This window comes from Athene noctua, chromosome 2 (genome assembly GCF_965140245.1).
Source record: "Athene noctua chromosome 2, bAthNoc1.hap1.1, whole genome shotgun sequence".
NCBI lineage: Eukaryota > Metazoa > Chordata > Aves > Strigiformes > Strigidae > Athene > Athene noctua.
In genome coordinates this window covers 121,973,299-121,985,872 of record NC_134038.1, presented here as the reverse complement: position 1 = coordinate 121,985,872, position 12,574 = coordinate 121,973,299, and the positions used below count along the sequence as shown (strand labels likewise).

General features: G+C 40.3%; 1 protein-coding gene across 2 annotated transcripts in view; it reads right to left on the bottom strand.

The window, feature by feature from the left end:
- PRTFDC1 (phosphoribosyl transferase domain containing 1) overlaps positions 1 to 8,133 on the bottom strand; it is a 49,983-nt gene extending 41,850 nt beyond the window's left edge. The window contains exons 1-3 of one of the 2 annotated variants that reach the window (XM_074900139.1): positions 8,041 to 8,133; positions 3,903 to 4,009; positions 856 to 1,039 (exon numbers count right to left, since the gene is read on the bottom strand). In XM_074900139.1, the coding sequence (XP_074756240.1) occupies positions 856 to 1,039; positions 3,903 to 4,009; positions 8,041 to 8,100 (351 nt within the window). In that variant the 5' untranslated portion in view covers positions 8,101 to 8,133. Of the gene's footprint in view, positions 1 to 855; positions 1,040 to 3,902; positions 4,010 to 7,992 lie in introns of both variants that reach the window. The other variant, XM_074900138.1, reaches the window with a different exon arrangement.
- Between the last annotated feature and the right edge of the window lie 4,441 nt (positions 8,134 to 12,574).

Below are 12,574 nucleotides of genomic sequence, written 5' to 3'. Positions count from 1 at the left end.
TGGAAAGAACATCTTGTGGGAACTACCAGACTCAGCAAGCTGCATTTATGCTCAGAGAGAAACTATTATCACTCCATTTATTTAGTGTACTTCCTCAGACATTTCTAGGACAACTTGCTTCTAGAAATGCTCCCTCACTATGGAGTGTGCACTACAAGGTAGAATATAAATTTATAGCTTATGCAAATAGAAACTGTAATCAAGCATTCTAAAAAAAGGTCGGTCATCTCACTATCATTGCCTCACTGACACAAATGAATCATTATTGCATAATTCCCCTGAAGAGGAAGTCTTGATCCTTACTTCAACACTGGATTTGGTTCAATGACTTATTTCATTTTCTTATAAAACACTATCATCATCTAGTGGTATATTTTGCTACTATGTAAACTGCATGTTATGAAGATGAAAGCATTTCATTTACTTAGCATTAAACATTTAGAATAAGACACAGATTTATCATCTTGCAGTTATGCCAAACTATGTGGAGATGGGGGTGGAAAATAAAGTAACATGAAATAAACTTGACAGAACTGTTAAGGATTTTGAGAACAAACAACATGCCGACGTTTTACATGACCAAAACTTGAATAAGTTTCTGTCCAAAAGTTAAGACAGACTAAATAAAAAAATACAGCTTGAGGATGCTTCATATCCTCATTCATACTATCCATAAAGTATGAAAGGACATGAGCAAATATTCTGAAGAAAAAACCTCACAGGTTTTTCAAACAAAAATATTTTTCACACCATTTTTCTTATAATTGGGGGGGGGGGGGCATTTTCTATTTACAAAAGTCCATTACTTATGATGAACATACAACCAGAATCTACATAAATAAGCTGTTGACTTACGTGGTAACTTTTCAGTCTCACAAAATCAACTTTCATGGAGATGAACCTTTCTGAATTCCTGCTGAGATTTTTAATGTGCTCCACAAGGTCAGCACAGAACTTGTAGCCACCTTTCAGGACACAGAGAACCACAATATCATTGTCTCCAATGTCTTGCATAATATCTTTGGCCAATCTTTCTGTCCTGCAGAAAAAAAAAAAAAAAGAATAAAATAATATTAGATGCAGATTCTCTAAGTTCATGGTATGCTTTCCATGTGGTTACAAAGAAACACTATGGTGAGTATATAGCTTGTCTTACAGTCTGTTTAAATGTCTTGACTGGGTTTGGATCAAGTCCACAGTAGGCAGATAGAGTGATGGATTCAAGATGCAAAGCATGTGAATCAAACTCGTTAACCTTAAATGTGTAAATTCCCCAGTTATAGAAAAGGGAGTTACTCATCTCAGTACATGTTGAATTCATAAGCATTTCAGAGATTGGAGTAAAGAATGAAACTTAGTCTTCAGTTTTACCTCAGGAAACATCAATATAAAATATTCCTGTACAATCCCCTAACTTGTAATGTTGCAAGAACAGTAAATTAAGTGAAAGATAGGGAAGGGAATTATTAGAAATATTTCACACTAACAGGCTTTGGAAGATACTACCCCTACACTTTTTAATTAAATACACACAAATACTGTAAACAAATACAGCATCAATTAAAAGTGTATAAAGAGTGTACAGTATTGGTATTTCATACAGCAAAAAAAGAAGAGTTTGAAGAGCTTAAAGTGACTTGTTCAAGGTCACACACATGAGAATAATCAAGGTTATGCTCCAATGAATCTGCAATTGCAGATTTCCCATATCTGTCTTCTCTTTTGACAATTCTGCAGTGCAAACATAACATTTCTGCCATACAATAGAACATACATTTTCAAGATAGAAATAACAAACATGAATGCTTATTTTAAGTAGCTTTGCTTTCTAAAGAACAAGGTAGATGGTGTTTCTAGACCTAAAACAGGGTACCAGGTAATTTCTAGATGTAAAGCAGGTATAAACAAAAAACTGAACAATGTCATTTGATGTTTTGAGGAAGCACAGCTCAGTGCATTTTTTCTGTAAACACTTTCGCTGGAAAGTTCTTTGAAAGCTTTCTGAATTGGATTAGTAATTTCAATGAGAGTGGACTTCTTGACAGAATGCAATTTACCCCATGTCTCAAAATATATTTGTTGTATTTTTTGTCTCTACCCACTGTAATATGGCAATCCATTTCCCACTACATAAATACATTGAACTTTAGAGAAATCTACAGGTGCATGTGCCAGAGAAGAATAAGCTCTAAATTGAAGATAATATACTAGTTAAGAGCAAAAGCTGTCACTTCATTTTCACATCTTCGTATTTGTAATGCTCAAGTAAATTCCACATAGCAGTAATTACTATTTTTTAGATTTGAAAAAGAGAAGGTATCATTAGATCATCTTGTTTGACCTCAAATACATAATTCCTTTTACTGATTTAAGAATGAAGATTAGTAAAAGACTTTCACTTCCTTTACTGAAGATCAGTAAAATAGTCTTTTACCATCTTTCATCGAGTCTGAAAGTAATGGAGAAAAACTCATTAAGAAGAAACGTCTCTATGGTTATTTTCATTTTTTTATATTCTTGCTCATATTGTCTGAAGAGCTGAAATGTACAAAAATTCCAAAGACCACTTTGTATTTTAAAAGAGTATGAAGTCCAGCACAGGCAAAAACGTACTAATTTCTACTTAAAAACACACCAGTTTTTAACCTATAGTTAACTGCTACTAACTAATAATTTTCTCAAGTGCTGAGACTTATTCCTATATGAAAATTTTGCATGATCACAATATATTAATTTCTGTGTCCTTTTCCACTAGAACAGAATCAGTCTTTTTTACTAAAGTTAGAAAAAACAGTGGAGTTCATTCTGTTGGAATACAGAAACAACACTGGAGTTCAATGCTTACTTCAAAACAAATTTATATTGAATTCTATAAGAACTGAGGTTATAACATATCTATTTAAAAAAGAGGAATTAAAAGTCATTTAACTCTAACCAAAAGAGATAAAAAATTCAACACAATGGTAACTGAAAAGGCAATAAAAGAAAGCTTGTGTTTAAAAACAAATACAGGAGTCATAACTCTTCCTTATGACGGATGTTTACAATCTTCTTTCAAGGAGTTTCAATAATTTCAGTACTTGCAACCAGCTGTTTAAAAGTAGTAAGTAGAAAACGTCCCACGAAATTCCATTCAGATATTCCCAATAAATACACTGTTGAAAACTACCATTTCCATTTTGTAACTTTTTCGTAAGATCTTTAACAGCACATCAAAATAGCAGCTGAGCATGAACACTGGGCTAGACCACCACAAATGCCAAATGCCTACACAGAGAGCACATGGGAACTGCTACAAGGTAAGGAATGAGGTGTGATCAAGCTTCCCCACTGCCACCCTCCAAACCTAATGTCTGGACCCAAACAGTCCACAACATACTTTTTGGTTGTGCTGAATGACAGAAGTCAATGGTGCAGTCGGGAACCACTAGGTTAATCAGCATTAATGAGTTGTACTAGGGAGTTGCCAAAGTTGCACATAATTGAATGTAGTTTCGTCTTTTTTTATATTAAAAATAATGGTGAGAGTGCAAGTGGGACACTCAGGTATAACTATAGACAAAGCTTTGTACTCGTCCTTTCACTTTCGGTTCAGCTCTCTTGTAATTTACACTCCAATGCCAATTTCACTCCATGATCACACTTTCCTTTTTGCGGGACCCCTTGTCTCAATGCCCAAATCAGAAATCAGGTGAAAGAAACGAGACATGGAGTTGCAAAGGCAACTACAAGTCTAGCATTTGCTAACCTTCAAGCATTTATTTACTTTCCAAATTAAATAAATATTTTTTATAATTGCTAATATAATATTTTAGGACAAATCACACTGTCTGTGGATGACAGGCTTTATAAAAATGAATAATATTACTGAATTTATTTAATAACACTCAAACTACACATACCTGTCAACAATAATGCCGTGAGGTATGAGCACATATTCCAGATCTCCATAGTAGTGCTGAGGATAAGTGAACAAATCCAGACTGTATCCAGGCCAATTATCTGAAATCTGCATATCAAACAGTACCATTAAGAATACTTCATGGTGTTTGGCAATATGTGACTGATATAAAATCAGTGTTCTAGTACCTTCTGTTGGCTGAATTAACCATATGACATACTCTCTTCCAGTTATAATTTCCTTTTTCACTTTTCCTAATAAGTATTCTGCTCCTCAGTGTATCTCAGAAATCAAATGCTACAATTTCTCCTCACAGAATGTGGGAAATTTCACCTACAACTACATAGGAGGAAATATTTGTTACCAAACTAATGGCGAGTCTAAGTTTCTTACTACTTTCAAACTCAAAATGCAAATGTAAGAAGGGATTCTCCAACAGGAGATTCAGACAGTGGGATTAAAAATCATAAAAATCATACATTTCTGGTTTAGAGGTATTTTAAAGTTGCACATAAATAAATGAACATTCTACAGATGAAACAGCACAAGGAGAGGTTAAATTATGTGGTTCATGGATGGTATCTGTACAAATCAGTGGAAGACTGTACTTCTTGCCAAAAGTGGGATTTTCAGTTTAGATAAGTCATCAAAGGTAAGTGATTGCAAAATGTTCACATCTCACCTCACTATCAGCTAGTCTGTAAATCCATACATTTACAAAAAAAATATTTTACAGATTTAATGTATCTTAGTTTTGTGCGTATCTGAATACAATCATTACAAGACTCCACAGCATACAATGGCAGCAGAGATTTAGTAGGGAAAAAAACAGCCAACAGGCAAAGGCTGTAGAAAGCTATGAAGATGCAAAGTCATCAGCACAAGAACAAAGCAAACTCCAAACCAACAATTTTCACAATTTCTTATGAAAGACAAGATCAGCAGATTCACAAGGTACCTTGGAATCATTACAAAGCTTTGCTTCAATATTGGTTCAGGATAATAAGCGACACCTAATGGCTTTTCTTAACAACCATGTTTCTCAAGTTATGTCTTTCTTCTTTCTACAGCTTGGCCACATGAACCTTGAGTAGAAGGATAAATGGTGAGAAACTTGCCTCTGTAAAGCACATGTCTTAATGGCATTTCTGCTAAATATAGCCTTTGAAGGACCATCACTGAAACTAACTTCTGTTTAAGATTTCATATAGTAGAGCAATAAATCATGTCTCAAAAATACCTAGGCTAACACAACATATTTGATGTTTAGCTGTTCCTCCACATCTAGTCCTCTTGAATTTAGGCATAGCCCTGCCTCATGCTGTACCAGAACAGTTGTTTTGCCTCATGGACAGCTACAGACACCTCAGCTGTCATGTTTTCTTAACTCTGCCCAACAGTTTCTGTATCAAAAAAAGTTACTTGTTGGTAATTACTACTGAATATTTGACCATAAAGAGCATGATTTGGAGATCACTGGAATCAGTGACAGCTTTTCCCCTGACTTACACAAAAGAAAACACAAAAGAAAAAAGTTACTTAGTTACGTTCCTCACTTCCATAGGAACAGGAGATTATAAATATCCTCCTTGGGGAAGTTTTTAATTAGAGGCAAATCTTGCTCCAAAAACACTCCTGCAGAAGGCCTGGGAAGCCTATTTTCCCATCATTTTTAATACATAGGGGTGGATTATACTTTTTTAACATTTTGTAGCAATGAACTGTCTGGCATGATTTTGTTCAAAAGTGTTTTAACATAAAATGAAACAATTTCATATAGTGCTTTAAATTGCTTAAGAACTATAAACACCTACTAAGAACCCTTGTCAGTATTGCTTACTTACGTACGCATTTTCATCAGATTGCACATTTTTTGTGTGATGCAGAAGATCAAACTAAATGGATGGAAACTACTTCAGAATCCATACAAACCAATAGCTTTTACTTAGGTTACAGTAAGCCCTTTATGAAACAGGTTCAGGATAAAATTTTGATTCTCCTATCTATCCTGGTTCTCTTGAATAAAACATAAACTGCATCACATTGCAATAATATCGTTCTCATTTAAAAGAGCTCACTGGCATTTGACAAATAAAATTAAATCCACATGTACTTTCTAATTAATTATTTTTCTAATATGATAAGCCTATTTCATTTTCTTCTTTCTTTTGAACAGGCACTTCTCAACAATAAGGCTTAGAAATTCTCATTTACCCTACAGCTATTCACACCATTATGCTATAGGACAATTTTCAAGTAACTAAATTTTTATGAGTATTCTGCTTGTGAATTAAAAAAAAAAAAAAAGCACAATTATCCTTAGTTTAATAGCTAAGCATCAAAAAATATCCATCTCAAATGAAACTCAACTTCTATGTACTTCTGCCTTTTAGCCCTTCAAAATATGAAGGAAATATTTGTGATTGTTTCAATAGAAAGCATTCAACCGGATAAGTAACTATATCTACTGAATACACTGGTACACAAGTGTGTAAAAAAAAAGTGAAAGAAAGAGCTATTTTTAAAGTTCAGACTTGGCATGTTCAAGCAGCCCAGCTGGAATTCTTCAGCAGGTCTTTAAAAAGCTGGTGTGAATGTATATAAAAAGGAATACAAATACATGGTAATACCCAAAAGCGTTCCCTTGAGGCATAAGAGAAAAGCTGGAGACATGCAATTGCACCACCTTTGGAAGAACACTGCTAGTTTTGTTGTCTGGCAAAGTGGGTGCATGTGAGGTCTGAGCACAGTACTTGCTTCACAGCAACAACAATCTGGATTCTGCTTTGGTTATAAAACAAGTGAGTGAGCATCAAGCGAAGTCCAGCTTTTGGAAACTTAAATCATACTGTACTGGCCTTAGTTCTGGTTGGTTTGGGGGGGAATTGGGGAGCACATGCCCACATCTGCATGTAGCAAGCAGAAGAAATGAAATCAGAACGAACGTGGTTATCAGCATTCACCTCCTCCTTCGCAATATGCTCACGTTGCTTTGGCACTGAACAGTCACCCACTTTAACAATGTCATTTATTACACGGGTGTCAGGTGAGGCCATCGATGCAGGGTGGTTTCAGACAGAGCTCAAACATACAGCGCTGAGTTTCTCTGGCAGGGGGATGGAGGGGACGCTGGCGTGGACAGGGTGCAACCGCTGCCGGCGCGGAGCTCCCAGCTCAGGGCCACGATATGGGGGGCTGTTCTGCCACCCGGTTAAAATCCCAGTGCCACATAAAATAAGAACATAGCTCAGGTGGTGGCAGTGATGGTATTTGCTTCACAGAGAATCTGGTTTGTCCCTCAGAATACGGAGCGTATTTGTGCTTTTTTGTATAATACATTCAGCCGCACAGGTACTCGGAACGTCCTGACAAAGTTCGGGGGTTCTCCCACCACCGCAGGGTAAGGGGCAGCCTAACCGCGTGCTTTCGGTGCTCCCAGATCCTGGGAGGCCTCTAAGCATGTCGGTGGGAGCCAGACCGTCGGGACCCCGGGAGGTCCTGATCTCAAGTACTCGAGCAACCCGGTGAAACGCAGAGCCACAGCCACAGCCGCTGCTCGGGATCATTCAGCACCGTAATTTTACGGCGGCAGCCGAAAGCCCGGTGAAGCCTGAGGAGCCGGCCGGCCCGCCCGCCTCTAGCCCGGGGAGCCCCACACGTCCCTTCCCGCCGCATCCCGCGGGCCGGGCCGGGCACCGCCGCCCTCCGGCAGCCCGCGCGGGGCTGAGGACGGCGGGTGCGGCGGCGGCAGCGCCAGCGCGGGGACCAGAGCAGCGTGAGGAGACGCGGCCCAAGCGCCGGCCAGGGGAGCCCGGAGCAAGCGGGGACTGTCGCGGGGCGGCCCCGCGGGCGGGAAGGACTGGGGGGCCGGGCGGGAGCTGGCGGCGGCCTCGGGGTGCGGGCCGGGCGGAGGGGCGAGGCGGGAAGCGGGGCGATGCCGGGGCCCGGCAGGCGCGGGGGGCCAAGCACAAAGCGCCGGGGGAGCGACGGCCTTGGGGGAGCCGCGCTGAGCGGCGGGAGGGCGGCGCGGGGTCGGCGGCGGCGGCGGGCGGGAAGGGGCGGCGGGGAAGCGGGGCGGGGGTATCGCGCACCGCGGCGGGCGAGCGGCCGAGGCGGGCCGGGAGACGCTCTGCATTTACCACAATGCCGCGGCCTCCACCGCTCCGCGCCGCCGCGCCGCTCCCGCCTTGCCCGGCCATCTTCCTGCGCGCCCGCCCGAGGGGCTGCGGCGGGGCGGGGCCGGGCCGGGCCAGGCCGGGGAGCGGGGCTAGAGCCGCGCCGGGGGCCGGGCTGGCCGCGGCGGAGGGAGGCGGCGGGGGCCCGGCGGGCTGTGGGGTGGGTGCCCGAGGGAGCCGGCCTCGGGGCGGGGCGCTGCGCGCCTGGGTTTGGGGCCGGTCTCGCCGCCTTCCCGAGGAGCTGGGCCCGGGGTGTGCCCGCCGGGGCTCACCAAACAGGCACTCGGCAGCTTTTCTTACGCCGTGACGAGACGGGCTTAACTGCTCTTGTCTGTGAAGTGGGTACGAGATGGGAGCAGCTCTATGGGAGCAGCTCCAGGCGTATGTGCGGCTTGAAGAAGCCGGCACTAGCGACGGGCTGGCAGGGTGGCGGGAGCGTTTGGACAGAGCTAGGTACGAGGCCTGGGCTGAGGCAGTGGGTAAGATTAAGCCGGTGTGGTTTAAACTGACGTTTTAGCAGGTTTTTGCTTATACTCTGGGGAGAAAAAGGATGCCAGAAAGCAAACTTCTAATAGTTCGTTAATCTTTTGCTGACTTATGAAGTGATGCGCCTTCTTCCCATGTGTACATGCTGGAGCAAGCTGTGTCTTCCCAAGGCCTTCAGCCCACCGCCACATTGCTCATGCTGTCTATCCAGTAGAAGGAAAACAGATCAGCCTTCTGCCATCCCTCCCTTCCAACTCTGTTAAAATTATTATTAATATTTTGTTTTCACAGTCTCACAGATGAGAAGACGACTGTGTCTTTTATTGCGTTGGTCTGAACATTGTCTACATTTACATTCCAATATAAGAAGTTCAAATTTGGACTTGATCTGTCCTTTTTGTATCCTGTCTCTTGTGAACAATGCTGACAGTCTGTCAGTCCACTGTGGGTAAAATTACAGCTTTTCACTTGCTTAAAAGTGAAAGTTGGGGATGATTTCTGCCATTCCTATACTAGAAACTATATACAAAGGAAGAAAAAGTTGCCTTTAGGGGAGGCCTGGGCATAATGAAATATGCTTAGTGATGCCTGAGGGGCTCTTACCAATGAAGTAGGAAGACGTTTCAATTCATTACACTACTTTTCTAGAATTTAGTCCCAGAGACTGGTAGGTCGCAACTTAGATGAATCCAGAGAATGCTTGCTATGGGTGTGCCTACACTAAGAGTTTGGTGTCCACTGTGGGCAGGTTTTTAGGAGCATCCTGTTAGTGCACTTACATCAGAACTGATAGGACAATTAATAGCTTAGAAGTCTGGTGTTAAGAAGGCTTCTATAAATGAATCACCAATTAAAGTCTGGCTAAGTACTAAAGCAACTGAAAATTACCTTGTGGTAAATGCTTTCTTTCTTACATGAAGTCAGATCTGTTTGGTTTTTGGTGGATTAAGGAACTAATCTTAGAAGAACTATCATTACAATTGACAACATGTCTGAAAGAACAGAAGACAAGGCTTACAAAGTGAAAGAGGCCAACTCCAGAATATGTCTGCCTCGGAAGTGATGCCTGTATATGAAGACTGAGGTATGCTGGAAAAGAATAGTTCCTGTTCACAGTGCTTTAAGATAAACTTTAAAATAAACTTTAAGAAGTATTGAATTTGATAAACAGCATATACAGATTTGTACAAACCTATATTAAGTAAAAAATGTTTTTGTGAAATATATAGATTTTCATAATGGACAAAATCCCTAAATACTTTTGCGTTTCAATTGCACGTCAACATTTCATACAGCTATTGAGAAAGAAAGTCTAATGTTTCATCTAAACTTTGGGATTAAATGCTACTGATTTGTACCCACAATCACTTTTCAGGATTTGAAGATTCTTCTTGCTTGGAGGTGGGCAAGAACCCCTTCTAAAGCCCGTATTTGCGCTAAAGCTAATGCAATCTGATTCAGTTACCACCACATTACAGATAAAGCTGTTGTTGCATAAACATCACAGAACTGGGCTCTGTAGTTCTGAAGCTGTATTACAGCTAGAAACTCAGATTAATTTTGCCACTGCTGTATGAGTACTGGTTTCTTCTACCTTTTGGACTAGTTGGGTTACTATTACAAAGTTTTCTGTCTTTTTTAACCACATTCTTTGTCAGACCACTGCAATAGAAGAGATTGTTCTAACTACCCTACAGACAGAAGCTTAACTATTTGCAAAAGATTAACATGAACAAGATACTAGAAAATAAATTCCTCTGGCATTGTGTGAAAAATTTAAGCAGGAAACGTTTGTTCTTCCTGTCAAGGTTGGACAACTGCATTTTGTCAAGTCTTCTTTTTGGTATTCTTCTCTTCCAGTAATTTTACAGTTAAGAATGGAATGAAGTGTCATGTCTTGGTAATAATAATTACTAAGAGTATGGAAATGGAAAGGAAAATTAGCTGAAAATTAGTTTGAAGGGCAGTACTGCTATCAGCAGCCACTGATCCAATCCACAAAGTTGCTCTTCTCCAATGTACGATTTTTTCATTGGCATAAAATGTGATATATTTTTTTTTAGTTTTGTTGCAAATGAGACAAATTCATGGTTCTGTAAATCCACAGAATTAATAGAGACCAGAATTAATGAGGTTCTTGGTGTATGATGGAAATGAAGCTGCTAAGGATTTTGGTATGGAGGTATATGTAGTTACTGAATGTTTACATTGGCTTTATACCGTATGCACTGCTGTAGAATGAATGAATTTACAGTAGATTTTTGAAACCTTTTTTAATTAGGACCAAAATAAAATTATTTAAAATATGATATTGGGGCTTTAACTGTGAAGAAGGCTGTAAGCATTCTGAAGAATGTTCCTATTATCTTTGTTTAGCTGTTTGTTTATAAACTAAAAATAGGAGGAAAAGAATAAACGCTTTTAGATGTACGACCATGGGAAATGATCAAAGGAGGAAAGAACAAAGAAAATAGGGTAGATCATACTAACAAGTAGGTCTGAGTAGATCTGGACACATAGCCAAAAGACATAAAGGAGCAGATGGAAGAAGCGACACACAGAGAAACAAAGCAGAGTTAAGACTTGCACACAAATCCCTTGTGGATATATCTTGGGCCTTTACAGAATGAACTTTATAATTTCAGTTACACATCTTTTCCATGCTTACCCTGTTACTGATAAAAGCAGGATGTGTAGTATCTACCCTTTAACAACTCTAATGTAAAGAAATACTGAAAACAGAAGTTTGGGAGCAGTGATGATATATCAAGAATGCAGTCCAAGACAAACAGTATCATGGAGTTACCTGTTAGCCTTTGCAACTCCATTATGTATTCTCCTCCCAGGAAGTTATAACAAACATTTGACAACACTGTTTAATATGTAAACACCAAAAACAGACAAGAAGAGCATGAAAATCCAGAATATTTCAAGAGGTATGGCTTACCTAGGTAGAAGCTTACCTATTAGAGGATGAAGTAAGAGCTCTTATTCTGGTTCTGCCTGTTGCTGCAGCTGTTATGTGAACAGCAGGACTGTAAACAGTCTTATCAAACATAAACCTTTTGGTGGTTACAAGGTAAGAAATCCTCCTAGTTGCAGAGAAAGACATTTTTGGGTTAAATGGTCACTGACGAGAATATTAAAAGTCCAGCATATACAGAACTTCAGGGCACGTTTAAAGCAATTCTAAATTGCTTTCATATCCGGTTTTAATATAGTCGAATTTTGAGTTCTTCTGCATTACCTGAGGCAGTTACCCAGTCCATAGGGTGGCTGCTGAAGACCCTGAGTGCAGAAGAACATATTTGCCAGACAGTGTTAACAGACATCTGGGAAAACATGAAGCAGTATTTCAAACCGTTCCCCTACATCGAGAACGTAGGGAGACCATAGGAAAAGCTGTCCAATTCGGCAGAGCTAGGTATAGATGCTATACATCCCCTAGTATAGATGCTATACTTCCCCCTTTGTGACTACAACAGCAGGTGACGGAGTGGCACCGCAAGTTGGAATCTAGCCCCTGTCCACCTTCAATTTAATCAGAATTAGCACCTTGAGGAATTGGAAAGTTCAGCTTTAAAGCAACTGCAGCATCTAAGATCCCCAGGGAAGCTCAGGGCTTTTAGCTATCACAGCTAACCTGTACTGAGTCTGCGAGACTGACAGGCTTTGAAAATTAACTATGATAACTTTGATAGCAAGAAAATGGCTAAAGGCTGCCATTCAAGATGTTAATCTAGTTTTTAATTTTTTAAATCAGTGTTAGACACTGCTTGACAGAATTCTGGGCTTTGACTTATTTGGTCTATGATAAACATCTTTAATACAAAACTACATTTTTGTTTGTTATTAATCTCACTGTGCCAGACCAGAGCAGCGAGAGCTTCACTTTGCAATTTCCTGGCTCCTGAAGATACTCTTCCTGCTTTTCAGGTTCATATTATTAATCTAGAGTTCTTTATAGCTGAAATAAATGCAAACAAAAATTTCCTCTCATCCTTTACTCCTA